The following is a 27,257-nucleotide window of genomic DNA, read 5'->3' as shown; positions in this document are numbered from 1 at the left end:
GAGCGAAATAAACTCCGCGCCGCGTTCTCTGTGCAGGCTCGCGCGGAGGCTGCGGCGACGCGAGCACGGCATGGAGCTGCTCCGAGACTGCGCGCAGCTCCTGGACTGAAGCCGCCTCCTCCTGTACCCCCACCTCCCACTTCACCACCCGCGTGTGACTACTTCCACGCCACTGTGAGCGCCGCCGCCGCTTCACCTTCCCGGCGCGGCCCGTGGCGAGCTGCTGCTGCCGTTGCCGGAATCTTGTCGATGCTAATAAAGGCGGCTCGGATGAATGCGCGACTGAGTCGAGTGTTGTCCCCCCGTGCGCGATGCCACCGGCCGTGTCGCTTCTGGGGTCCCAACCTTAGCAGCCCCACACCGGGTCTCACACCGGGTCCCCCCTCCCGGTCCCCCCCCCCCCCCCCCGGGTCCCACCCCCACCTTCCCTCCTTTTCGGACGGCTTCTCTTGCTCAGAGCCGGTCCCAGGAGCTTGCCCCGTGCATGCATCCCCGAACTCTGCGCACACTTGAAAACCTCCACGCGCCCTGTGTGTGTTTGTGTGTGGGGGGGGGGGGGCAAAGACAAAAATCCCCCGTATAGCCTTAACAGACTTTAGGGGCAAGTGCTGTTAGCGAGCACCTATGAAGGCGATGTTTACACATCGCACCCGGTACTCATTTGAGGCTGAGTCGACCTAGGGGAGGCCCAGGACCGGTTCAGATAATCATCACTGATGTTGGCCGTGAGCGGGAATCGAACCCGGGTCGCCAGGTTTGTAGCGCAGCGCGCTAACCGCTACCCCACCGCTCCCCGGGGGGGGGGGGGGTTGAGGGGATCTCAGTCTCAGCGCTGTGCGACCTTCACCGAGCTGCATCTGCAGAGATCCATCGCGCGCCCCGACAACGCGCGTAACAGCCGCACACACACAGACAAAGATCCCCCGTACAGCATGTGGCAGACTGTTGGGGCAAGTGCTGTTCGTGAACAGCTATGAAGGGTCGGCACGGCACACAAGGGGATGGGTGACCAGAACCACGCCCGGCCGCCTTTGTCTCCCCAGTGATCATGTTTACACACACTGCACCAGATACTCATTTAAGGCTGAGTCGACCAAGGTGAGGCACACAGCCGGTTCAAATACTCGTCACTGTTATTGGCCGTGAGCGGGAATCGAACTCGAGTCGCCTGGTTCATCGCGCAGTGCTGTTAGCGAGCACCGAGACAGGCCGGAACTGCGCACGAACGTGTGGCTTTGCCAACACCACGCCTGCCCGCCTGCCTTCGTCTCCCTTGTGAGGTTTACACGCCGAGCCAGGTACTAATTTAAGGCTGAGTCGACTTAGAGGAGGCTAGGCCCTGCCCCGGTTCAGATATTCGTCACTGATGGTGGCCGTGAGTAAAAAATGAACTTTGGTCGCCGGCTTCGCAGCAACGTGCGCTAACAAAGCGCGCTACCGCTCTTCTGACACAACACACGAACACCCACAATACAAAAACAATGATCCCCGTGGTGGCATTTAGCGGACTGTTGGGGCAAGTGCCGTTAGCAAGCTACCTTTTGAAGGCCGGTACGGCACACGAGAGGGTCGTGTGGCAAGAACCACGCCCGGCCGCCTTTGTCTCCCCGGTGCTGATGTTTTATACACCCCGCACCGTAAACTCGTTGTCCTAGGGGAGGGGAGGGGGGGGGAGGACCAATTCCGTAATACGCCACCGATGCCGGCCGCGAGCGGGAATCGAACTCGGCTCGTCGAGGTTCGTAGCTCAGCGCGTCCCCCCCGGGCCACCGCTCCGCATTACGCGCACAGCCAAACAAGAGGCGCGGCACCCCCCGAGAGAGACGGCTGCTGGCCGCTCGCCCCGCGCCATGAGAAGCGAGGAGCGGGCCGACTCGGGGGGAAGGTGGGTCGGGGGGGGGGAGGCGAGAGATGGAGACGGCGTGGGGTTGGGGCGGAGGTTACAGATGGAGTGGAGGGGATGCGGGGGCGGAGTGAACGGAGGCATGGAGGCGAAGGATGGACGAGAGGAGTGAAAGTGTGGGAGACGAGCGAGGATGGGTGGGAGAAGAGGGAGGGCAGTAGAGGAGTCGGTGGTGGGGGAGGGAGGGAGGTTGGAGTCGAGAACGGAGGGGAGGGAGGGAAGCAGAGAGGTGATGGTGGAGGGAGGGGTGGAGGGAGGGGGGTATAGGAGTCGAGAATGGAGGAGAGAGGAGGGAGCGGGGTGGGAGGGGGGAGGGAGGGAGGGAGCGCATGGGCGGGGTGGTGGTGGTGGTGGCGGTGCCGCCGCGCGCCGCGCCGCCCATACCCAATGAGCCCGCAGTGGAAGCGCCGCGGCTTGGCCAGGCGCAGCGCCGCGCTCGCTCTGCCCGCCGCCGCCTCCCCGCGCCGCTGGGATTGAGCGGCGACCTCGTCGGTCCCTGCGCATCCCGCCGCAGTGCGCGCCTCGACCGCGGCTCTCCTGGCTCCACCCGCGGCTCTCCTGGCTCCAATCCCGGCTCTCCTGGCTCCAATCCCGGCTCTCCTGGCTCCACCGAGGGTCTCGGGCTCCGACCGCGGTTGTCCGGGCTCCTCTACGGCGCGCGGGCGGGGTCGCTCCCGTTCGGGCTCACCCCCCCCCCCCCCCGTGCGCGCATCGCGGTGCTGCCGCCACCGCCGCTCCACCGCCTGCGCTGATCCCTCGCGCGAACCCGGCGCCACGCAGACCCCCATCACCCGCTCCCTGCGCCCCGGCGACCTCCAGGAGTCCCCGCCGCCGGATCCATCAAAGATCCCCTGATAGTCGACCCTCTCCCCCTCTACTTACCCCCCCCCCCTCCCCCCCGCTGCACCATCTCGCAGCTCTCCCGGCAGCGCTGTCCCCCCGAGGCGACGGGATGTGATCCACGCGGCCACTCCCCGCGCCGCTCCGGTCGCTGATCCCCGCCCGGTTGGCGCCCTCGGAGCGAGCCGGGACTCGCCTCGTGCCCCCCCCCCAACCCCCCCCCCCCCCGCACATCGCCCCCAGCGCGGGAGGCGAGCATCCATCGCCGCGCGGGGATGTGAGCCCCCGGGACGCGGGACCGGATCGTCCTCACACCGCGCGGTGCCATGGCGACTCCACTGCTGGAGGTAAACACTAGGGGGGGGGTCCAGCCTAACGGGGTCCGGCTCCAAGGGGGTCCGGTTACCCCCCTTGTATCGAGACTCGTCGCAGGGGGGGGGGGGGCTCGGCTCGCCGAGAGGCTTGAGCTGGGTTGGCGGTGAAGGCTGGTGAGTTCTCGGCGGTGAGCTGTTGGTGGGGTGTTGGTGATGTCTGGTGAGATTTGGTGATGTCCGGTGAGGTTGGTGATGTTTGGTGAGATTTGGTGATGTCCGGTGAGGTTGGTGATGTTTGGTGAGATTTGGTGATGTCCGGTGAGGTTGGTGATGTCTGGTGAGATCGGCGGTGCTGTCTGGCGAGGTTTGGCGTAGTTTGGCGATGTTTGACAGCGAGGTCTGGCGAGGTCTGGTGAGTTTGGTGATATCTCGTGATGTCTGCTGGTGCCTGGTTTTGTCCGGTGAGGTTTGGTGGTGAGGTCTGATGAGGTTTGGTGGTGAGCTCTGGTGAGTTGTAATGGTGAGGTATTGGTACGTGTGTGTGTGCGTGGTGAGTGCAAGGTGGGGGTGTGTACATATCAGCACTCGGAAGACAAAGACGGCCGGGCTTGTCGTTGGCCTCACCACCCCTTCGTTCGTGGCGGGATCGATGGCTCGCTAACAGCAGTTGCTCCACCAGGATATGTAGACGACACGGGGGTGTCCTTGTCTCCGTGTACATGCGTGTACATGTGTGTACATGCGTCTACATGCGTGTACCTGCGTGTGCATGTGTGTACATGCGTGTGTTTATACGTATGTATGTGTGGGGAGCGGCGGCGTATCGGTTAGCGCCCTATGGACCCGGCGACCCGATTGCAATTCACGCTCACGGCCAACACCTGTGACGATTATTTAAACTGGTTCTGGGCAGCCTCTAGGTCGACTCAGCGTCAAATGAGTACTTGGGGCGGAGACAAAACCGCCGGGCGTGGTGTTGGCCACCGACCCCCTCATGTGCCGTGTCGGCCTTCGCAGCACTTGCCCCAACAGTCTGTATAGGCTATTGGCGGCATCTTTGCCTTTGTGTGTGTGCGTGGTGCGCAGTGGTTAGCGCACCGCGCTCCGCACTCGGCGCCTTGACACCAGTGTTGTGAGTGTCGTCCGAGCCGTCTCAGGGTCTTCAATGAGTCGCGCCTTGTACGGGGTGTCAGCATCGGCGTCGGGGGGAAAACAAAGGAGGCCGAGGGTGGTGCTGGCTCCACAAACTGTCGGGGCAAGTGCTGTGAGCGAACACCTGCGAAGGCCGGGACGCCAGACGAGGGGGGTGGGGGGGGGGGCGGCACCACGCCCGGCCGCCTTTGTCTCCGCACCAGGCCGCGAGTCTCACGCCCCAAGACTCGAACTCGGGTCGCCGGGTTCGTAGCGTAGCGGAACGCTAACCGCTACACCGTCGCTCCCCATTCAATCATCGCAGAGCCACAATCACACAATCACACACACACAGTCACACACACACACAGTCACACAGTCTCACACACACACAGTCTCCCACACACACAGTCACACACAGATAAAGACAAAGATCCCCTGTTTAGCCTGAACAGACTTATTTTTGGATCTTTCGGCAAAGTCACGTAGAAGGGAAATAATAAAATAATAAAAATAAAACAATAAAATTCTCACGACGTTTCGATCACAACACAAGCAGCCGTCCTCAGGTGAAGAACAGGGCTGTCGGAAAGACGCTGCACAAGCAGCCGTCCTGAGGACGGCCGTCCTGAGGACGGCTGCTTGTGTTGTGGCCGAAACGTCGTGAAAATTTAATTGTTTATTATTATTATTTTATTATTTCCCTTCTACGTGACTTTACCGAAAGATCCAAGAATATGAATCCCTGCTGTCACGAAAGCTTTAAATCAAAACCTGAACAGACTGTTGGGGCGAGTACTGTTAGCGAGCACCTATGAAGGCCAGCACGGCACACGAGGGGGTGGGTGCCCAGCACCACGCCCGGCCGCCTTTGTCTCCCCAGTGGCGATGTTCACACATCGCACCAGCTACTCATTTGAGGCTGAGTCGACCTAGGGGAGGCCCAAGACCGGTTCAGATAATCGTCACTGGTGTTGGCCGTGAGCGGGAATCGAACCCTGATCGCCAGATTTGTAGCGCAGTCACACACACACAGTCACACACACACACACAGATAGTCACACACAGTCACACACACAGTCACACACACAGTCACAGATAGTCACACACACAGTCACAGATAGTCACACACACAGTCACAGATAGTCACACACACACACAGATAGGCACACACACACACACACAGATAGTCACACACACACACAGAGTCACCCACACACACACAGATAGTCACCCACACACACACAGTCACACACACACAGTCACCCACACACACACAGATAGTCACCCACACACACACAGTCACACACACACAGTCACACACACACAGTCACACACACACAGTCACACACACACAGTCACAGTCACACACACACAGTCACAGTCAGTCAAACCCACCATCACACGCGCACGCCCATCGCTCGAGTTGTCCCCTGGCAACCGCGCGTGCAAAGTCGCAGAGAGTGGGCGACACAGCGGCTGCGAATTCAGCCTGGGACGCTGCCCAGCTCACGTGGCCTGCACCCCCCCAGCACTGCGGAGTTCGCGAGGGCTTGGTGGATCACCGCACGAACATTGTGAATCTCCCTTCCCCGCGGGCGTCGGGGAGGAACCATTACCCCGACTCGCCACGAGACGGCGACGTCAAGTCGCCTCCACTCTTCTCTCTGGGTGGGATAGAGTGTTTCCCCCTCGCGTGCGTGGGTTTTGTCCGGGTGCTTCCGTTTTCCTTCCACGTACAAACATTAAATATGCCGATAACACGGTCATACATAGAGGGCCGCAGAGCTCGGGAAATTGTGGTGTATCGCCGGCGCCGCGTGGCTGCTCCTGCTGCTGGCTTCCGGCTCGTCTGTGGTTCCTCCTCCCCGCGCCTCCGAGTCGTGCTCCCCTCTCTCTGTGTACGAGAGCGAGCGGACACCGTGCCGCGGGGAGCGAATATAGTCAAGGAGATGATGATGATGGTGTCCGGTGGACGAGAGTGCGGCCCGGGTGGCAGCCAGAGGAGCGAAGCGCGTCAGACGCAGCGGTGTCATCGGCCCGCGCGTGCGTCTTTGTCTGTGCGGAGCGAGATGGGGGAGCGGTGGCGATGTAGTTAGCGCGCTGCGCTATGAGCAGCCAGGCTTCCCGAGTTCGATTCCCGCACATAGTCAGGATATTGAATGTATGCTGGAGGAATCCGATGAGCTATAAAGCTCTTCCCCCAGATGCTCACGGCCAACACCAGTTGGCAATCATCTCAACCGGTCCTGGGCCTCTCCCCTAGGCCGTTGTCTTTGTGTCGGTATGCGACTCTGGGTGTCTATGTATATGTACATGTAGTGAGTGAGTATGTGTACGTGTAGTGAGTGTGTGTACGTGTAGGGAGTGGTGTACGTTTAGTGAGTGTCTGTAGGTGTAGTGAGTGTGTGTACGTGTAGTGAGTGTGTGTACGTGTAGTGAGTGTGTGTACGTGTAGTGAGTGGTGTACGTGTAGGGAGTGGTGTACGTGTAGGGAGTGGTGTACGTGCAGGGAGTGGTGTACGTGCAGGGAGTGTGTGTACGTGCAGGGAGTGTGTGTACGTGCAGGGAGTGTGTGTACGTGCAGGGAGTGTGTGTACGTGCAGGGAGTGTGTGTACGTGTATGGAATGTATGTGTCCATGGCTTTGCATTGAACGTGTGTATAGTATATCTCTATGTACCTGGTTGTATATCTCATTGTGCAAGCGTGTGTATCCGTGTGCATGTATTTGTGTGTATGTATTTGTGTGTGCGTGCGTGTGCACCTGTGTGTGTATCCGTGTGTATGTATTTGTGTGTATGTATTTGTGTGTGTATCCGTGTGTATGTATTTGTGTGTGCGTGCGTGTGCACCTGTGTATGTATCCGTGTGTGTGTATCCGTGTGTGTGTATCCGTGTGTGTGTATCCGTGTGTGTGTATCCGTGTGTGTGTATCCGTGTGTGTGTATCCGTGTGTATGTATCTGTGTGTGTGTGTATCCGTGTGTGTCCGCCTGTGACTCGATGCGTGATTAGTCTCGTCGATAGCGGGGAGACTCGCGGCCTCGTCTTCCTGCTCGGGACTCTCGCGGTCGCGATGGCGCCTCATCACGAGGTCACCTTGCCCAGCCATCACCATCCACCGTCATCACGACAACCATTATCACCACCATCATCATCATCACCTCTACACTCACCCTCAGCATCATCACCACTACAACCATTATCACCACCATCATCACCACCACGCTCACCTTCACCATCATCATCACCACCATCACGACCACCGTCATCACTACAACCATCATCACCACCATCATCATCACCTCTACACTCACCCTCAGCATCATCACCACTGCACTCACCTTCACCATCATCACTACAACCATCATCACTACCACGCTCACCTTCACCATCACCACCACCATCATCACCACCACACTCACTTTCACCAATATCACCACACTCACCACCACGCTCACCTTCACCATCACCACTACCGTCATCTTCACCATCACCACCATCATCACCACCATACACTCACCTTCACCATCATCACCTTCACCAATACCATTATTCATGAGCCCTGGCCTGGAATTGAAATCAGCGCCTCTCCCCCCCGCCCCCCCGCCTCCCCCCCCCCCGCAGGCGCCCCAGGATCCCAGCTGCGCGACCCCCGTCAGGGCACCGCGATGCCCCGCGTCGTCCCCGCGCCTCCCGTGGCCGCCGCTCCTCCTGCTGCTGCTGCTGCTCATGGTGCCGGGGAGCGCCCCTGTGCTCACCTCCCTGCCCATGGGTGAGTAGTGCCTCACCATCCCCACTTCACCATCCTTCACTCACCATCCCAGCCTCACCATCCCTGCCCATGGGTGAGTAGTGCCTCACCATCCCTCACTCCCCATCCCAGCCCATGGGTCAGTAGTGCCTCACCATCCCCGCCTCACCATCCCCGCCTCACCGACCCTCCCCGTGCCCCCCATCCGCCCCCCAGCCGCGCTGCTGGACGACACTCCGGCGTGCGGCCGCGGCGAGAAGCTCGCCCTGGCGCTCGCCAAGGAGCACGTGGGCTCCGAGGGGCTCCCGCGCGCTCGCGTCGACGTGGACGTCCACGAGCTGCTGCACGACAACGACTACGAGGCCACGGAGATGGGTAACCGTGGCGACGGCGCGGGGGATGGGGTAACCGTGGCGACGGCACGGGGGACGGGGTAACCGTGGCGACGGCGCGGGGTTACCGTGACGACAGACACACCTCTGCTGAGCGCAGGGCCCAACACGCCGAGCGGGCAGCAACGAACAGCGCCGTCGTCACAGCTGCAATCGACTCGCCGTGCAAGGCGGCGCTTGGCTCGAGCGAGGTTCTCGTTGCGAGAGCTCGGGGCCGATGGGGGGGGGGGGGGGCTCTGTAGTGGAGCCGTGCGATGCAGGGAGCGGTCGTGACGAACTTGCTCGCTCTGAACTAAAGCTGCTGCTGACATTGCGCGCTCACCACGAGGCCGCGCCTGGCTGGTGGGAGATGCAGAACCGCCCGCGTGGCTCGGGGTTATTTAATGGCACTCAGTCATTCATCATTCATATGTCACGCGCTCATTACTCGCTCATTCAGCCTAATTGGTAATTGCTCACAAAGTCAAAGTCATTTAATGATCTTAATGAGCCTCGAGGCGTCGGTGATAATCTCCTGTTCTCAACTCTACAGACCCAGTGGTGTACATTCCACGTTCCTATGGCGAGGACGAGTCTATCCACAAGGAATTTTTCGACGAAGTGGAACCGCTTTTAATTGACCCCGGAGGGATGATGCGCTGAACTGCCCCAAATCAGGATATCATTGTGAACGCATTATTCACTCATCATTGTGTGATTCATTCACTCTACGATATATAAATTAATTTCCCAATCATCTCATCATTGCTCATTGCGTTGATCATTCACCACGTGCCCGCTCACCATCATTCAATCACTCGTTCATTTATTAATCGTCCATAAATGTACTTATCACAGTCATTCCTTCACATGCTATGCATCTGCATGTGTAAACACGTTCCTGCGGAGGGAGCTGGTAGGAACGTCGGGTTGCTCGGTCAATGGCCAGGGTCAACGGCGGCGTGGTGCATTCCGAAAATATGCCCGACTGTGAGGGCGGGCACAAGCCGGCGTGAGTAGGTTAAACGTTGATTTGTATAAGGGCACCACGGGGTGGCCAGCCCCTCCCCACCCAGCCCCACCCCTCCCCACCCCCCACCCAGCCCCACCCCACCCTCCCCTCCCCACCCAGCCCCTCCCTCCCCACCCAGCCCCTCCCTGCACGACGGACGGACGGACACAATAATCCCCTGTGGGCTGGTGTAACCAGGAGGTTTTTATATACCTTTATATGTATCTTCACGCGTATCTCTAAGTATCTATGTATATCTCCATGAGCAGTGCGTCAGGTGATAAACGGCGTGGTGTATCTCTATGTATTTCTATGGGTCTCTGTGTGTCTTTGTGTGTCTCTATGCATCTCTCTGTGTATCTCTATGTATCTCTAAATACTTTATGCGTCTTTATGTATCTCTATGGGTCTCTGTGTGTCTCAATGTATCTCCATGGGTCTCTGTGTGTCTCTATGTATCTCTATGGGTCTCTGTGTATCTCTATGTATATCTATGGGTCTCTGTGTGCGTCTCTATGGGCAGTGTGCCAGGTGATGGACAAGGGCTTGGTGTATCTCTAAGTATCTCTATGGGTCTCTGTGTATCTCTGTGTGTCTCTAAGTATATCTATGGGTCTCTGTGTGTCTCTATGTATCTCTATGGGTCTCTGTGTATCTCTATGTATCTCTATGGGTCTCTGTGTGTCTCTATGTATCTCTATGGGTCTCTATGTGTCTCTATGTATCTCTATGGGTCTCTGTGGGTCTCTGTGTATCTCTATGGGTCTCTGTGTGTGTCTCTGGGCAGTGTGTCAGGTGATGGAGAAGGGCGTGGTGGCCGTGCTGGGCCCCTCCTCCAGCCCGGCCTCCTCCTCCGTCATCAGTCACGTGTGCGGTGAGAAAGAGGTGAGGGCCGCACCTCATCACGTGACGTCGCTCTGAACGCAGGGGCAGTGCCCGCGCCCCCACCCCCCAACGTTTGGATGGGGCGCAGACTATTTACATGGCTGCTTGACTCCAACTTTAATATCCAAGTGATCACTAAAGCCACCACAACTACGCCACCACAGCCACCACAACTACAACAATCACAATAACCACCACAATCAACACACCCACCACATCTGAATCTGGATCGGGGCCAAGCAGGGCCAGGGCTAACTATCCATTCACCGCGTGTGACGTCAGGCGGTACGCGGTGCGTCACTTAGCACGGCGCAGGTTCGGTTCCCCCAGTGGAAAAACAACCGCGACGCCTTCCGAGCAGCGTCGGTCTGGCCTGGCACGACCCCGTCGTGGCCCTTGCGTGGCTCGGTTTGTGGGAGTGGAAAAACCGTGGGACATCCCTGTGTCTCTCTCTCTGTTCTCTGTGTTCTCCGTGGCTCCGCACGCAGGTTCCACACGTGAAGGTTGGGGCGGAGGAGACGCCCAAGCTGCTGTACCAGCGCTTCGCCTCGGTCAACCTCTACCCCAGCTACGAGGACGTGAGCAACGCCATCGGCAGCCTCATCGGATTCTTCAATGCCTCCACCGTCAGCCTGCTCTGCGTCAAGCCCGACTGTGCGCGCGTGCCGCAAGACACTCGCCACACGCTCACCGTGCTCACCAAACGCTCGCCACTCACCGCACTTGCCAAACACTCCCCAAGGGCACACTCGCCAGACACTGACCACGCTCACCAAAACATTTACCAAACACTCGCCACACTCGCCATTCTTACCGCATTCCCACCTCACTCACCATTCTCACCTCACTCACCATTCTCACCTCACTCACCATTCTCACCTCACTCACCATTCTCACCTCACTCACCATTCTCACCTCACTCACCATTCTCACCTCACTCACCATTCTCACCTCACTCACCATTCTCACCTCACTCACCATTCTCACCTCACTCACCATTCTCACCTCACTCACCATTCCCACCTCACTCACCATTCCCACCTCACTCACCATTCTCACCTCACTCACCATTCCCACCTCACTCACCATTCCCACCTCACTCACCATTCCCACCTCACTCACCATTCTCACCTCACTCACCATTCCCACCTCACTCACCATTCTCACCTCACTCACCATTCTCACCTCACTCACCATTCCCACCTCACTCACCATTCCCACCTCACTCACCATTCCCACCTCACTCACCATTCCCACCTCACTCACCATTCTCGCCACGCTTGTTGCCCACAATGCACAGTGCTTACCAATGTTATTCCTCACCTTGATCGCCACTGACCACCCGCTGCTCACCACAACAAGCACTATAACCGCATGCTGTGTGGCTGCATGTGATCCTGGTTACCCGTGGTCGCAAGTGACCGTGGTTGCGTGTGGTCGCAAGTGACCGTGGTTGTGCGTGGTCGTTATTGACCGTGGTTGTGCGTGGTTGCCGCACAGGTCTCATGCGGTTGGAGGAGCTGGTGCGGAAGTTCCTGATCGCACGCGACGCGTTCACCGTGCGGATGCTCGCAGAGGACCAGGACCCGACGCCGCTACTCAAGGAGATCCGCGACGACAAGATTAGCACCATCATCCTGGACGCTCGCGCGCCCACTGCCCTTACCGTGCTCAAGCGGGTACGCACGCGGGCACCACTCTCACCGCACTCACCACACCGCACCCACCACACCGCACTCCCACCGCACCTCACTCACTGCACGCACTCACCGCATTCACTCACCGCACTCACTGTGTTCACCATACGCTCCGCACACACAGCCTCATGCACCGTTCCATCCTTCATATAGGTGCCTGCTAGCAGAACTTGCCCCAGCGATCTGTTAAGGCAATTGGGGTACCTTTGCCTTTGTCTGCATGTTTGTGTGTGACGGACAGGCGTCCGAGCTGGGCATGCTGTCTGCGTACTACCGCTACATCCTCACCACACTGGTGAGCACCACCGCCCACTCCGAGCCTCGCTCACCACGCTCACCACGCTCACCACGCTCACCACGCTCACCACGCTCACCACGCTCACCACGCTCACCACGCTCACCCGCCCTGGTTGGCCATCGTTGAACTGGGGGCCTCCTTCTCAGCATCTCCTCGACAATCGTCCCACGCCCTCCACCCACCCATGCCTCACCGCGTGCCATGTGGTCACCCAATCTTCCTTAAGGCCACCCTCGTCACCCCGCGTGTTTGGAGGTCACCCCGCGTGTTTGAAGGTCACCCCGCGTGTTTGAAGGTCACCCCGCGTGTCTGAAGGTCACCCCGCGTGTCTGAAGGTCACCCCGCGTGTCTGAAGGTCACCCCGCGTGTCTGGAGGTCACCTTGTGTGTCTGGAGGTCACTGTGTGTGTCTGAAGGTCACCCCACGTGTCTGGAGGTCACCTTGTGTGTCTGGAGGTCACTCGTGTGTCTGGAGGTCACCCGTGTGTCTGGAGGTCACCCCGTGTGTCTGGAGGTCACCTTGTGTGTCTGGAGGTCACTCGTGTGTCTTGGAGGTCACCCGTGTGTCTGAAGGTCACCCCGCGTGTCTGGAGGTCACCTTGTGTGTCTGGAGGTCACTGTGTGTGTCTGAAGGTCACTCCACGTGTCTGGAGGTCACCCTGCGTGTCTGGAGGTCACTCGTGTGTCAGGAGGTCACCCGTGTGTCTGGAGGTCACCCCGTGTGTCTGGAGGTCACCTTGTGTGTCTGGAGGTCACCCCGCGTGGCTGGAGGTCACCCCGCATGTTTCCTGGGCAGGATTTCCCCGTGGTGCAGCTGGAGGGCCTTCGAGCGGACGGCCCCAGCATCCTGGGCTTCTCGCTCTACAACGAGGCTCACCCCTTCTACCCCGAGTTCGTGCGCAGTCTCAACATGTCGAGCAGGGAGACCTGCCGGAGAAGACGGCCCTTCCCAGGGCCCGAGGTGAGACACGGGAGATGGGGACACAGAGCCGTGGCCCCGGCATCGTTGGATCCCACGTGGCCATGACCCACGGCGTCGCGTGGAGGAGGGAGACGTGGTGGGAGGTTGCTCCCGTGTCCTTCGTATGTCACCCCGGCGTTAATAGACGCTCGCTAACAGCACTTGCTTTACCAGCCTGTTTAAAGCTACACGGGGGATCTTTGTCTTTGCCTCTGTGCCCGCCCGCGCGTCTCAGTTGACGGCGGGGCTGATGTTCGACGCGGTGCACGTGGTGGTGAACGCCGTGCGGGAGCTCAACCGCAGCCAAGTGGTGTCGGTGAAGACGCTGTCCTGTAGCTCGCCGCACATCTGGAACCACGGCACCAGCCTCATGAACTACATGCGCACCGTGAGCCACCAGCCCCGCCCCTAGCCCCGCCCTACCCCCACCCCCACCTCACCCCTACCCTGCCCCTACCCGTACCACGAGCTCCACCCCTTCCCTCGCCCGTACCCTGACCGCGACAGAGCTCGACTCAGCACCGCTACCAGACCTCGGTTCCAATCGACTCCCACTGCCGCCACCCAAACACAGACGGCAGTTCCTGGGCTGTCCCGGATCAAACCTGCACAGGTGGCGAGCCTAACCTGTGGCCTTGACCGCCCCCCCCCCCCCCCCGGGCCCCTCGAGAAAAGCGCCGGTAAAAGGTGCCCTCGAGTAGCCCCCTGCCCTAGTGTCCCACCGGCTGCCTGTCTCCCTGCGTCCCCATGTCCCCATCCCATCTCTCTCTCACACATGGCACCGATGCCTTCGGCGTTTGTGTTCTCCGTGTCTCCACGTTCCCGCATCTCCACCCGGTTCTCTGCCTTGTGCGATTCCGCGTCCTATGTGCCTTCATGTCTCTGTGTCAATCTCTTCTCACCTCGGTGTCCTCCGTGTCCCTGTGCCCCGCGTCCCACAGGTGGAGTACGACGGGCTGACGGGCCGTGTTGAGTTTAACAGCCGTGGACAGCGAACCAACTACAGCCTGCGCGTTCTGCAGCTGAAAAGAGACTGGCTTCAAGCAGGTGAGACCTGCATCACAAACCTGGCTCACCTTGCTCACCTGATATACCTGGCTCACCATACTTACCTGCCTCACATGGCTCACCTACCTCGCCTGCCTCGCCTGGCTCACCAGCCTCAGTGAGCTCCTCTGGCAGGCGAGTCTGCGTTGGCTGGGTCATGTTGCCCGCATGCCCAGCCACCGCGTGCTGCCCAAGCAGCTTCCGTTTGGCCGGATAGAAGAGGGGGCTACATGGGCACGGCACGGGCTAGAGAAGGGATGGAGATGATGCGGATCTTTGGCTTCGTATACGAGTGTATGTGTCATTACGTGTTTGCCATATGCATGTTAATTGGAGTTTTCCAGGTGAAATATTGTAATAAATAAATAAATATTTCCCACGAACACTGCCACCTCCGCCTCCCCACGCCCCCCCCCGCAGATCGGGAAGTGGCACTCGAACCGGGGCCTCATGATGGACATCACCTTCCCCACGGCGAACCCCTCCGAGAGCCTAGCGAACCGCACGCTGACGGTCACCACCATCCAGGTGAGGTCACCGCCACCATCTACGGACTGACGTCACGCACACGTGGTCACGTCGCGCTCCGCGCCTGGCCCTGGTTTGGCCCCAAGCCAGACTCCGGCGTCTTCTCGTGAAGGCCGGCGCGTCACGGTTCGTTCGGTTTCCGGCACGGCACACCAAACAGCCAGTGGGAAAACAAACAACCCAGCCTGAACCAGAATCATAATCTGTATTTATGCTGGAGGAATCTAATGAGCTATAAAGCTGTTTTGTCCACAAGAACCGTGCTGGCACGGCTCGGGTGTGCCCGGTGGGAAAATATGGATTGTATGTATGTTGAACTTATTTTGCACCGTACGTAGCCAACCCGCGCTAATCGGAGGTGCGGCAGAAGGACGACAAACGAAACACGAAAATCAGTTCTCAAGAAAAGAGTTTTTAATCGAGATTTTAAAGTGCAGAGCTCCAGTGGTGGCCTCCGATTATTGGAACGAAGAACGTTCCAGACGGCCGCAGAAGCGCATCTGAAAGCGGGTTGCGCGCCCGGTGGCTGGGCACGTGCGCGTGCAGGAGAACCCGTACATGATGCTGCGGCCCAACTACAAGGAGGTGGAGGGGAACGCGCAGTACGAGGGCTTCTGCGTGGACCTCCTCGCCGAGATCGCCGACATCCTCAAGTTCAACTACCGCATCAAGCTGGTGGACGATGGCATCTACGGGGCGCCGGAGCCCAACGGCACGTGGACGGGCATGGTGGGGGAGCTCATCCAGAGGGTGAGCATGTGCGTGTGTTGTGCGTGTGTGTGTGTGTGTTGTGCGTGTGTGTGTGTTGTGCGTGTGTGTTTGTGCGTGTGTGTGTTTGTGTGTTGTGCGTGTGTGTTTGTGTGTGTTGTGCGTGTGTGTGTGTTTGTGTGTGTGTGTGTTGTGCGTGTGTGTGTTGTGCCTGTATGTGTGTTGTGCCTGTGTGTGTGTTGTGCCTGTGTGTGTGTTTTTGCGTGTGTGTGTTGTGCATGTGTTGTTTGTGCGTGTGTGTGTGTTTTTGCGTGTGTGTGTGTTCGTGCGTGTGTTTGTGCGTGTGTGTGTCTCCAGCCGTCACCCTCGCTGTCAACCCAGACGGTTCACCCCGTATTCTTGTGCAGGGAAATTGAGTTTTTCAGGTCCATACGGCGTACTGCCGTTTCAATCCGGGCAATTTTTTGTTGTCTACGCGTTTTTGTTTCCCCCTTGTAATGGGACTCCGTAGGATGAACGCTGAGATGTCTAAGGGCACGGGGTGACCAATAAGGTCTGAATTCGTCTGTAATAAGGTAGGGCACTGATAAGGGCTTGACGGTGTGTACCACGTGCTACCCAAGCAGTTTCTGTCTGGCCGGACAGAAGAGGGGATACACGGGCACGGCACGGGCTCGAGAAGAGATGGAGTGACGTGGTACAGGAGGATGTGGGGCTGAATGGACTTGCCGATGAGCGGTACCAACGGTGTTTAAGATCGGCCTCTATAGAGGAGGCTCGTGCAGGACGCTACTGGGCAGTTAGGGGCAGTCGCCCTCCAACGATAATGGAGGTCGGAGCAGCGACGCTCACAACGAGCGGAGTGCCGGGTGGCTAAAGCACAGCGAGTTGGCACAGTAGGGGGCACAGGTGATGAACGTGCATTTGCCAGTCATCTGAGTCAGTCAACCCATGGCACCTGGGTCTGCCCCTAACCTGTCAGCGAGCCTTCCACACCTCACGTGACCTCAAAGTGCACCAAGCCTGGCACAAGCGCCGTGGTGGCGTCACTGCCACTGAGTGCTGACTGATCGTCGTCGTTGTGCATGGCGCTCGCAGAAGGCGGACCTGGCGGTGGCGTCGTTCACCATCACGGCGGAGCGCGAGAAAGTCATCGACTTCTCCAAACCCTTCATGACGCTCGGCATCAGCATCCTGTACCGCGTGCACTTGGTGGGGCGCTCACTGGCACACGCACGCGCGCACACACACAGACACACACAGACACACACACACACACACAGACACACACAGACACAGACATAGACACACACAAGACACACACACAGACAGACACAGACAGAAAGGCACACACACAGAAAGACACACACGCACGGGCGCACACACACACACAGAAAGATACACACACGCATGTGCACGCACAGACACACACACATGGACACACGCACGAACGTACATGCAAAGACAAAGATCCCCTCCTATAGCCTTCCTTTGAATATTGGGGCAAGTGCTGTTAGCGCGCACCTACGAAGGCCGGCACGGCACACGAAGGGGTCGGTGACCAGCACCACGCCCGGCCGCATTTGTCTCCCTAGTGATCGATGTTTACACACCGCACTAGGTACTCATTTGAGGCTGAGTCGACCTATTGGAGGCCCAGGACCGGTTCAGATATTCGTCACCGATGTTGGCCGTGAGCGGGAATCGAACCCGGCTCATTGGATTCATAGCGCAGATGTGTGTCTGCTGTCGCGTTCACACGTGGCTGTGCGTCTGCTGCTGCTGCTGCGGCTGCTGCTACTGCTGTGGTTGTGTGTAGGGCCGCAAGCCCGGCTACTTCTCCTTCCTGGACCCCTTCTCCCCGGCCGTGTGGTTGTTCATGCTGCTCGCGTACCTCGCCGTCTCCTGCATTCTCTTCCTCGTCGCCAGGTCCATCACCTCCTCACTCCACACCTCGTCGCTCGCGCGCGCGACACAACACACACAAATACCCCCCCCGCCCCCGAGGGGAGTGGGTGGCCGCCACCACCACGCCGGACCGCCTTTGTCTCCCCAGTGGCGATGTTTACACATCGCAGCAGGTACTCATTTGAGGCTAGCGGGAAGGCCCAGGACCGGTTCGGTTAATTATCGTCACTGGTGTTGGCCGCGAGCGGGAATCGAACTCGGGTAGCCAGGTTCGTAACGCAGCGCGCTAACCTACGACATTACCGATATCTATAGACACACAAAGACAAAGATCCTCCGTATAGCCTTAACAGACTGTTGGAGAAAGAGCTGCTAGCGAGCACCTGTGAAGGCCGGCACGGCACACGCAGCAGCAGCAGCACACACACACACCGCAAGGCACGCACACAGACACGCGGCACACGATCTCAGCGCTTGTGCCCCCCCCCTCACCCCCCAGGCTATCGCCGTACGAGTGGTACAACCCGTACCCGTGCCTGCGGGGCCGCACGGAGCTCGCCGTCAACCAGTACACGCTGGGGAACAGCCTCTGGTTCCCCGTGGGGGGCTTCATGCAGCAGGGCTCCGAGATCATGCCCCGTGCGCTCTCCACCCGCTGCGTCAGCGGCGTCTGGTACGTGTCCCCTCCTAGCTACACGCGCACGCGCACGCACGCGCACGCTCATCCACAAAGATCCACGCGCTGCGCTACGGACCTGGCAGAGACCCCCCCCCCGTCCCGAGTTCGACTCCCGCTCATAGCCACCACCAACAGCAGTCACAGCGATGATCTGAACCGGTTCTTAAAGCCCTGCACGTGAAATCGTACCCAGCATGAAGCGTGCAGCCCGAGGTGTCCCGCTCCGCCCCCACTCCCGCGCCACGTGCACCCCGCTCCCTCCTGCTGCTGCTGCTGCACCCCGCTACGTCCCACTGCTGCACTCTACACACTGCTCCCTCCTACTGCTGCTGCACGCAGCACACACCATCGCCCCCGACACGAGCGCCGCTCACACTCACGCCTCCTCGTGAACTGCTCGCTGTAATTGCTTCATGAATTTCGATGTAGTTCACATGATTAATTACGACAATCGGTGATTCATTGTTTAGATATAAAAATGAAACGTTTAAATGTCCATACTTAGTCTAGCAATGTGTTTGAGGGGCGTGTGTGTGTCAGGGTGGGGAGGAGCGGTGGCGCAGTGGTTAGCACTTCCCGCTCACGGCCAACACCAGTGACGAGTATCTGAACCGGTCCTGGGCCTCCCCTAGGTAGACTCAGCCTCAAATGAGTACCTGGTGTGGTATTGGGACACAACGATGGCCGGGCGTGGTGTTGGCCACCCACCCCCGCGTGTGCCATTTCAGCCTCGATCAGTGATCGCTAACAGCACTTGCCAGAACAGTCTGCTAAAGGCTGTATGGGGGATCTTCGTCTTTGCGCGTGTGCGTGGGTGCGTGTGTGCATGGGCTACGTGGCATTGATTGGTTGGCCTAACAGGGCTGCATGCGTGTCCCGTCGTCACCACCACACGCGCTCATCTGACAAGCCCCGCTGGAGACGGACACACACACACCCCACGTCCACCCGCGCTCACTCTCACACGCCGACGTCACCATGGCGCCTAGGTGCACCTTGAGGCCACGTGAAGTGTAGAAGGTTTTCTGGCAGGAGGTGACGGGACGGACCCATGTTAAACGAGTTGAATTGCTGAGATGACTGGTAGATGCACCACCTGTGCTCTGCACTGTACCACCTTGCTGCGTTTTAGCCGTCCAGGCTCTGCTCGTTGTTGTGAGCGTCGCTCCTCTGCCTTCCGTTGTTACTGGAGGGCTACTGCCTCCAACTGCCCAGGAGCGTCCTTCACGAGCCTCCTCCATAGAGGCCGATCTTGACACTGCTGGTACCAGTCATCGGCTCAGCTCCATATCCTCCTGTACCGCAGCAGCCGATCTCTTCTCTAGCCCGCGCCACGCCCGTTTAGCACCCTCGATCCAGTCAAGCAGAGCTGCTTGGGCATGTGGTGGTTCGGCATGCGGACTACATGACCCAGCCAACGCAACCTCGCCTGCCGTAGGAGCTCGCCGATGTGAAAGTGTCGAGATCGTTCAAGGATCTGTGAGGTCCTCACACAATCCAATAGGGTTAAACCCAGAATGGATCGTGGGCAGTCTCGCCTGAATGTTGAAAATCAGCACAGATGTTCCTGTAAAGGGCTGTACGTTTCACAAGCATAGAGAAGGGAGGGCTTGACTTTGTATGGAGCGACAGATCAGGTGGTTGCCACACAGCGTTTTCGCAGCCGATGAAAAGGCAAAGCAGGTCGACTGATTCAGTGCATCAAATACGTGGCACGGGGCATTAGTCACGTGGCACGGCGCATCAGTCACATGACACGGCGCATCACTCACCAGCCAGACGGTCACGTGTGCAGCCCTGTGTGGTCGGGGTGGGGGGTAGGGGTAGATAGGTGGGGAATTGGGGGGGGGGGCTGTTGGAGGGTACTAACGGCTGTCAGATGTTGCAGATGTCTTCTTTTCTCTAGAGTGTGTTTTGAAGACTTGCCCTCTCTCCCCGCCAAGGTTGCCTGAAAATTTATGTTCTTATCAAGGTGGGCATTCACCTTGATCATCATCTCGTCTTACACAGCGAATCTGGCTGCTTTCCTTACCGTTCAGAGAATGGAAGTGCCCATCGAGTCAGCCGAAGACCTCGCTGACCAAACTAACATCGAGTATGGCACCTTACAGGCCGGCTCCACCATGACCTTCTTTCAGGTCTGTTATGGCGCGGGGGGGGCGGGGGAGGGAGGGGGGTGTGGTGATGATTGATGATGAGAGATGGTGGGAGTTTGTGGCCGATGTTTGGGTGATTCTGGGAAATGTTGTTGAAAAGTTCGCGAGAGATGCTGGTGGATGGTGGGAGATGTCGGAAGATGGTGGGAGATTATGGGAGCTTGTGGGAGCTTGTGGGAGCTTGGGGGTACATGGCGGGGGGATTGTGAAAGATTGTGGGATATGGAGATGTGGCGAGAGATGTTGACAGATCGCTGGATCTTGTGGGAGACGGTGAGAGATGGTGAGAGGCGGTGATTGTGGGGCATGGTGAGAGGTGGTGAGAGTTAGTGGGAGACGTTGAGCCTTACCGGAAATAAAGTGACTGGCTGAGTTATGAATGTAAACCCAGTGACCATCACTCCATGAAGGGTTGATTTGGTGCAACTGGGTTATAATCTGGAACAATTCTGAGCCATGCAATTCCGATTTGGGAAAACGGTAAGACACTCAACTGTGCAAATGCGTTCTTGAATCAAACAACCCACAAGCTCGCTTTGGCTTCTCACTTAAACCCCTAGGTCGACTCAGCCTTAAATGAGCATCAGGTGCGTTGTGTGAACATCAGCACTGAGGAGGCAAAGGCGGCCTGGCGTGGTGCTTCCACACCACCCGCTCGTGTTTCCTTGCCGGCCTCAATAGGTGCTCGCTAACAGCACTTACGGGGTGTTATTGGAGGGGGGGGGGTCCTTGTATTGGTGAGGTGTGTGCCTGGGTGGCGAGAGGTCGGTGTGGCTGCTCGGGGCGGCGTGCTGTGCTGCGGGTGGCTGCGTGGCCTCTCATTCTCGGCGGCGAGGCCGGAAGGTGGCGAGGGGGGAGGCGAGCGGCGTGCCCGCCCGGGGGTCAAAGCCGCGGGGAGCGCCGCCCCCCCGCCGCCTCTGCCAGCAGCCGGGAGCCCCCCCCCCGCCACCTCAACCGCCGCCGCTCGCCTCCCACCCCCCTGCAGAACTCGCGCTACCAAACCTACCAGCGCATGTGGAACTTCATGCTGTCTAAGCAGCCGAGCGTGTTTGTGAAGAGCACCGAGGAGGGCATTGCCCGCGTGCTCAACGCCAACTACGCCTTCCTGCTCGAGTCCACCATGAACGAGTACCACCGGCAGCGCAACTGCAACCTCACGCAGATCGGCGGCCTGCTCGACACCAAGGGCTACGGCATCGGCATGCCGCTCGGTATGCTGCTCGGTATGCCGCTCGGTATGCTGCTCGGTATGCCGCTCGGTATGATGCTCGGTATGACGCCACCACCGCCGCCGTGGCTCTCACGCTGCCTGTGCCCGGCGGGCTCGGGCGGCTGAGCGAGGAGCGGTGGCGCTTCGCTGTGCCACGAAACCGGCGACCCGAGTTTGATTTCGGCTCACGGCCACCAACAGCTGTGACCATAGTCGTCTGAACCGGTTCCTGGGCCTCCCCTAGGTCAACTCGGCATAAAATGAGTAGCTGGTGCGGTGTGCAAACATCGTCGCTGGGGAGACAAAGGCGGCCGGGCGTGGTCCTGGGCACCCTCCCGCCTTTGTGTGCCGTTCCGGGCTTAATAGGTGCTCGCTAACAGCACTTGCCCCAACAGTCTGTAAAGGTTGCACGTGGCGTCTTTATCTTTGGGGAGGCGGGTGGGTAGTGGCGTAGCTACATCCGATCAGGTTAGCCAATGAGTGAATTCGATCAATATTATTTATTATCAATGATTAACGATAACGAGGGGGATTGTGGGAGTGGAGAGAGGGGGGGGTGTGGGAGTGGAGAGGGGGGGGCGATGTTGAGTGTGCTGCGTGACGCGTGCCCGCAGGTTCCCCCTTCCGTGATGACATCACACTCGCGATCCTCCAGCTGCAGGAGAACAATCGCATCGAGATCCTGAAGCGCAAGTGGTGGGAGGGGGGCAGCTGCCCCAAGGAGGAAGATCACCGCGCCAAAGGTACGTGGGGACACGGGGACGGCGTGGGGGCCATGGTGGGGGTGGTGGTGGGGTGGTGGGTCACACAGAGTCGTGCAACATCCACTCTGCGTGGAAGCTCCGGCCAGTTGCATTGCTGCCGTGGGACCCAAGCCCCCCGCGAGAGGGCAAGGTGGTAATGTTTAAAATAAATAAATAAAGTGCCCCCACTTTAATGCCGGTTGCGCAATCGGCGTCGCATCTTCACGAGACGAAAAATCCGGCAGAGGAGCAGTGGAGCCCGTCCTGTTCGTGAACGGCCCGCGGAAGTGGATATCGCAGAGTGGCCTCCGAGACCGCTTCTTCGAGTGACCTCTCTGGTCCACACGGAGTAGAGGGCAGCGCCTTCCCACCCGCTCTGCGTGTGAGAGAGAAGTTCGTCACGTGGCGGTCAAACCGATATTGTCGTCACGTGTATCTGTGTTGTTGTTGTTGGTAACTGGGCCGACACCGTCAACTCACGCGCCCTTCAGAAGCCGGTTTTGACCGCACGTGGTAACGATGTTGTCTTCTGTGTGCCGCACAGGCCTGGGTCTGGAAAACATTGGCGGCATCTTCGTGGTTCTGTTCTGTGGCCTCATAATGGCCGTGTTCATCGCTGTTCTCGAGTTTATCTGGAACTCGCGAAAAACGGCCTCCGAATCAGATGAGGTAGGGCTCCATGGCCACCACCACCACTACCACCGCCACCACCCCTACCACCACCACCACTATTACCACTACCACCACCCCTACCACCACCACTACTACTACCACTACCACCACCACTACCACCACCGCCACCACCACTGCCACCACCGCCACTGCCACCACCACTACTACTACCACCACCACCGCCACCACCGCCACCATCACCGCCACAGCCACCCGCACACCATCCCCCTGCCTGGAATGGGACCCTGGGGTAGAGATGCTATCACAGCAATTTGACTCCCGCCCCCCACCTCCCCACCCCCCCACCCCGGCTAAACACAGAGTCAGCGTAGTCAATAGGGTTAGCTGTGTCTGCCCAAGGTTTCTTACAACTGTGTTCAGTTTTCTTATTCGTAAAGAATATTAATTCCTGCAGTCACGAAAGCTTTAAGTCAAGATTTAACTGTGTTCAGTTTAGTGATGGCCTGTATTTTTGTTAACTCCCACCTTGTTACAGCTATGACCACCCAAGCTGGTTGCAGTGGAGGGGTGGTGGGGGGGGTTAAACCACCAGAGGGTAAGGGGCGGTTAAAGTAATCAATCGATGCCGTCTCACACTGGGGGCCCCCACAGAGTCCACCCGAGCGCTTCGCAGAGCCCCGCGCCGGCTGCTCGCAGGACGGGGCGCACGTCCACTCGGCCCACAAAGCGTCAGCCACGGCATGACAATTGGGCACGGGAGGGCGGGATGTTTGAACCACGCTCGGTCACTCCGCTAGGCGCACGGGGCGCTTCTTCCCGTACTCGGTCGACGACACACGCCGTCTTTTATTATCGGGCGGTGCTGGGCTTTGCGCGCGTTAATCTGCGGTTGCTCGCCAATGTTCTTTGGCCAAAGGCAAGGGAGGCCATTCTCCTGCCCCCGCGTCTCCCCCGCCTTGAGTTGACCCGCGACGACCCCGGCATGCGTCGTACGAATCCCGCCGCGGCGTCGCGAGTTTTGTTTGGAGGTGGAGGAGCGAGTGCGGGATGCCTGTCGTGCTCTGCGTGTGGTGGTGTGCGGTGCCGGTGGTGGCGGCGGTGTGCGTGGTGGCGGTGGTGTGTGCGGCGCGGCGTGCGCAGGTGTCTGTTTGCCAGGAGATGGTGAGCGAGCTGCGCCGTGCTGTCTCGTGTCAGGAGACGTCCCGGCGGAGACGCCAGCCCCGACGGAGGCCCGGCCGCGCGCCGCCACTGCCGCCGCGCGGGCCGCACGCCCCCGACGCCTCGGGCCTCCACCTCAAGCTCGCCAACGGCAAGCTGGTGGCGGGGGGCGGCCTCGCGGAGCCCCCCTCGCCGGCCTGCACGCACATGCACTCGTGCCGCGAGTGCCGGAAGCAGTACCGGCTGAGGCTGCTGGCGGCGCGGGCGGCGCCGGACGCTCTCCACCGCGACACGGAGCAGTCGTCGCTCTGACGGCCCGGCGCGAGCAGCGGAGAGAAAGGGAGAGAGGGAACGAGAGACGCGGGCGGGGAGGCCGCACGGCGTGACGGGGGGGCCATCCGGACAGGTCAGGGCGCCGCCGTCGCCGCCGCCGCGAGGAGATCCGGCGCCGGCATCCCGAAAGCGCCGGCCGACCGCCGGCTCCGCGCGACGTCGATCGAGGCTGAACGGCTCCTCCTCCTCCTGCCCACGAGTGGCCGCCAACGCCAGTGGAGTCCGGCCAGGACGTCGCGGCCGCGCCGACCGCGTGCTCCGACTGGCCACGCGGAACGTGCACGCGCGCATGTGCGGCGCGTGCCTTGGACGCGCGGCGCAACGCAGGGACTCGCTCGCGCCGTCGCGCAACGGCGCTCCGGCCGACACGTCCGGCACCACGCGGAACCCGACCAGCGGCGCGGGGGGGGGGGGGGCCGGGGGCTGCCGTGGCAGAGCTCACGCGGCTCTCAAGCGGAGCCGCCCGCTCCGTCACGGAGATGCTCCCCGTGCCGCCGAGACGGGAGGAGGTCGAAGCGGGCGACGCTGCCGCCGGGCCGCGGTGCGCCGATGGTCACGACGGCGGCGTTCCGCTTTTAAATTTGGCGGCCCCCTCCCTCGCCCCTCCCCGCAACCCCCCTTACCCCCTCCTTGTCCAGCAGCGGCACCGGATGTGACCCCCACGGTGACTGTGGCTCCCGCACGGGAGCCGGTGACGCCCGGTCGTTCCCCGAGACTTCAGGGCGGCGACGCGGCGTTGGAGTCGCGCGGTGACCGACGGAGCTGCCTTGTACCACGTGCTAAATCTGCTCAGAGTAGGGTTGTTGTTTTTTTCATGTACGCATTAGTCATCGGTCTGGGATGTCAAGTATCGTGAGGCGGCGATGTCACCATCGTCACCCCCCCCCCCACCCGCGCTGCCCTCCACCACCCGACCCCCAGCGTTCATCCCCCATGTGCCCCCAGCCTCTCCATGGCTCTCCACACCTGTGACGCCCCCTCACGACGCGCAGGTGCATTTCATCACGGGGCATTCGCGGTGCATCACGGGGCATTCGCGGTGCATCACGGGAAGGCGGCGATGCCTAATCTCCCCAACCCCCCGGGGAACGGCGATGTCACGGTTTTGTTTTCTCTTGTCTCCACATCACTAACATTTTCCCAAATAAAGAGGTCAATTTACAGATCATGTAGCTCGTGAAGAGTGCGTGAGCGATGATAAGAGGAGTGTGGCGGAGGTGGAGGTTGATTGGTGGAGCCTCTGTGCGTCGTGCGACACCACCAAGCGACACCGGACGGCTCCTGAGTCGCCGCCGTGAAGATAGAAGAGGATGTCGCAGCCTCCACCACCAACAATCACAGCAACCACGGCCCCAACCACCACAACCACGGCCCCAACCACCACAACCACGGCCCCAACCACCACAACCAAGGCCCCAACCACCACAACCACGGCCCCAACCACCACAACCACGGCCCCAACCACCACAACCAAGGCCCCAACCACCACAACCACGGCCCCAACCACCACAACCACGGCCCCAACCACCACAACCACGGCCCCAACCACCACAACCAAGGCCCCAACCACCACAACCAAGACCCCAACCACCACAACCAAGGCCCCAACCACCACAACCACGGCCCCAACCACCACAACCACGGCCCCAACCACCACAACCACGGCCCCAACCACCACAACCACGGCCCCAACCACCACAACCAAGGCCCCAACCACCACAACCACGGCCCCAAACACCACAACCACGGCCCCAACCACCACAACCAAGGCCCCAACAACCAAACCCCGGCTGTGACAATAGCCGCGTGCATGATGGGGCTTGTTGGTGTTTCCGCGATTGTTGGTGACTCCGTGTGACTGTGTCTTTGTTGTATCTGTGTGTAAGTGCCTTTGTTGTGTGTGTGTGTCTTTGTTGTTGTTGTGTGTGTGTCTTTGTTGTGTCCGTGTGTGTGTCTTTGTTGTTGTGTCCGTGTGTGTGTCTTTGTTGTTGTGTGTGTGTGTCTTTGTTGTTGTGTGTGTCTTTGTTGTTGTGTGTGTGTCTTTGTTGTTGTTGTGTGTCTTTGTTGTTGTTGTTGTGTGTCTTTGTTGTTGTTGTGTGTGTGTCGTTGTTGTTGTGTGTGTGTGTGTCTTTGTTGTGTATGTGGATACGGGGAACGGTCGCGTGATCTGTCAGCGCGCTACGCTGTGAACCCAGCGACCCGAGTTCGATTCCTGCTCACGGCCCACAACACCAGTGACGATTATCTAAACCGGTCCTGGGCGTCCCCTAGGTAGACTCAGCCTCAAATGAGTGCCAGGAGCGGAGTGTAAACATCGTTACGCGGGAGACAAAGGCGGCCGGGCGTGGTGCCGTCCACCCTGCCCCCCCGTGCACCGTGCCGGCTGCATAGGCGCTACTCGCGAACAGAACTTGTCCCAAGTCTGTTAAAGTCTTTGCGGGGGATCTTTGTTGAATGTTTGCGAGTATTTGGCATTAAAAACGCGCCGTGTCGAAGTATGGTCCCATAGCGTAAAGGGAGGACCCTGGCCTGTAACATGAGCACTTCGTCAGTGTTGATGAGAGCGAGCATGATTCTGCTGATGAGACACTGTCGAAATCGGTCCAGTGTTTGCTTGTTTTGAACCAATGCTGCTGAAATCATATACTCCCACAAGGCCGATGGGGTTGGGTAAAAAATATTCTATTCTAGAGATATTGTCTGCCGACTAACTAATTGTGTTCATTTACATTCACAATGACGGCCGTGATTCATTTGACTCGTGAAAGGCGACAAACCGCCGTTATTTTTGGGTCAGATTTAGACGTCGTTTGGACGTGCAGGTGGTCACTTTACGCCAAGACACGCGACACTGGCCCCATCAACCTCACGTCGTCAAGTGTCAGGACCGCTCTTGGCTGTGCACCTGTGGCGAAGATCAGTCCCGTCCCTGGTGTGGGTCGACAGGCCACGTGGTCACGACGTGGCCGCTGAGGTTGCTGGGACCCC

The 27,257-nt window shown here is 59.3% G+C and overlaps 3 protein-coding genes across 6 annotated transcripts in view; 2 read left to right on the top strand and 1 right to left on the bottom strand.

Moving 5' to 3' along the window:
* The window catches only part of TTC12 (tetratricopeptide repeat domain 12), a 187,655-nt gene extending 187,374 nt beyond the window's left edge, over positions 1-281 (top strand). The window contains exon 22 of one of the 4 annotated variants that reach the window (XM_061551075.1): positions 37-281. In XM_061551075.1, coding sequence (XP_061407059.1) covers positions 37-109 — 73 coding nt within the window. In that variant the 3' untranslated portion in view covers positions 110-281. The remainder of the gene's footprint in view (positions 1-36) is intronic. The other 3 variants (XM_061551074.1, XM_061551078.1, XM_061551076.1) reach the window with 3 other exon arrangements.
* On the bottom strand, positions 159-2,739 carry LOC133341952 (uncharacterized). Its single transcript, XM_061550793.1, has 3 exons — positions 2,288-2,739; positions 424-528; positions 159-252 (listed from the first exon to the last, which is right to left on the bottom strand). The coding sequence occupies exons 1-3, from the start codon at positions 2,689-2,691 to the stop codon at positions 159-161; spliced, it is 603 nt and encodes a 200-aa protein (XP_061406777.1). The 5' UTR covers positions 2,692-2,739.
* On the top strand, positions 2,726-25,432 carry LOC133342124 (glutamate receptor ionotropic, kainate 5-like). The gene is given in 21 exon segments (XM_061551071.1): positions 2,726-3,090; positions 7,817-7,964; positions 8,160-8,318; positions 10,114-10,211; positions 10,700-10,865; positions 11,712-11,890; positions 12,150-12,203; positions 13,002-13,166; positions 13,402-13,554; positions 14,108-14,200; positions 14,202-14,213; positions 14,634-14,741; positions 15,288-15,491; positions 16,548-16,661; positions 17,269-17,378; positions 17,857-18,030; positions 20,009-20,174; positions 21,178-21,403; positions 22,017-22,145; positions 22,690-22,814; positions 23,919-25,432. Coding segments are annotated over 21 exon segments (2,934 nt in total). The 5' UTR covers positions 2,726-3,069; the 3' UTR covers positions 24,249-25,432.
* Positions 25,433-27,257: the final 1,825 nt, after the last annotated feature.

The sequence above is a fragment of the Lethenteron reissneri genome, chromosome 13, assembly GCF_015708825.2.
Source record: "Lethenteron reissneri isolate LAM-NWPU_2019-01 chromosome 13, ASM1570882v1, whole genome shotgun sequence".
NCBI lineage: Eukaryota > Metazoa > Chordata > Hyperoartia > Petromyzontiformes > Petromyzontidae > Lethenteron > Lethenteron reissneri.
Note: the sequence above shows the minus strand (reverse complement) of the source record. Positions and strands in the feature narration are given on the sequence as shown.

Excerpts from the sequence above, each read along its gene's own strand:
- LOC133341952 (XM_061550793.1), bottom strand. The coding sequence starts at position 2,691 with ATGGGGGTCTGCGTGGCGCCGGGTTCGCGCGAGGGATCAGCGCAGGCG. Across the intron at positions 529-2,287 it reads TTCCACTGCGGGCTCATTGG|GGCGCGTGGAGGTTTTCAAG; the intron begins GTATGGGCGGCG and ends AAACACACACAG. Across the intron at positions 253-423 it reads CCGTCCGAAAAGGAGGGAAG|CATCGACAAGATTCCGGCAA; the intron begins GTGGGGGTGGGA and ends CGCCTTTATTAG.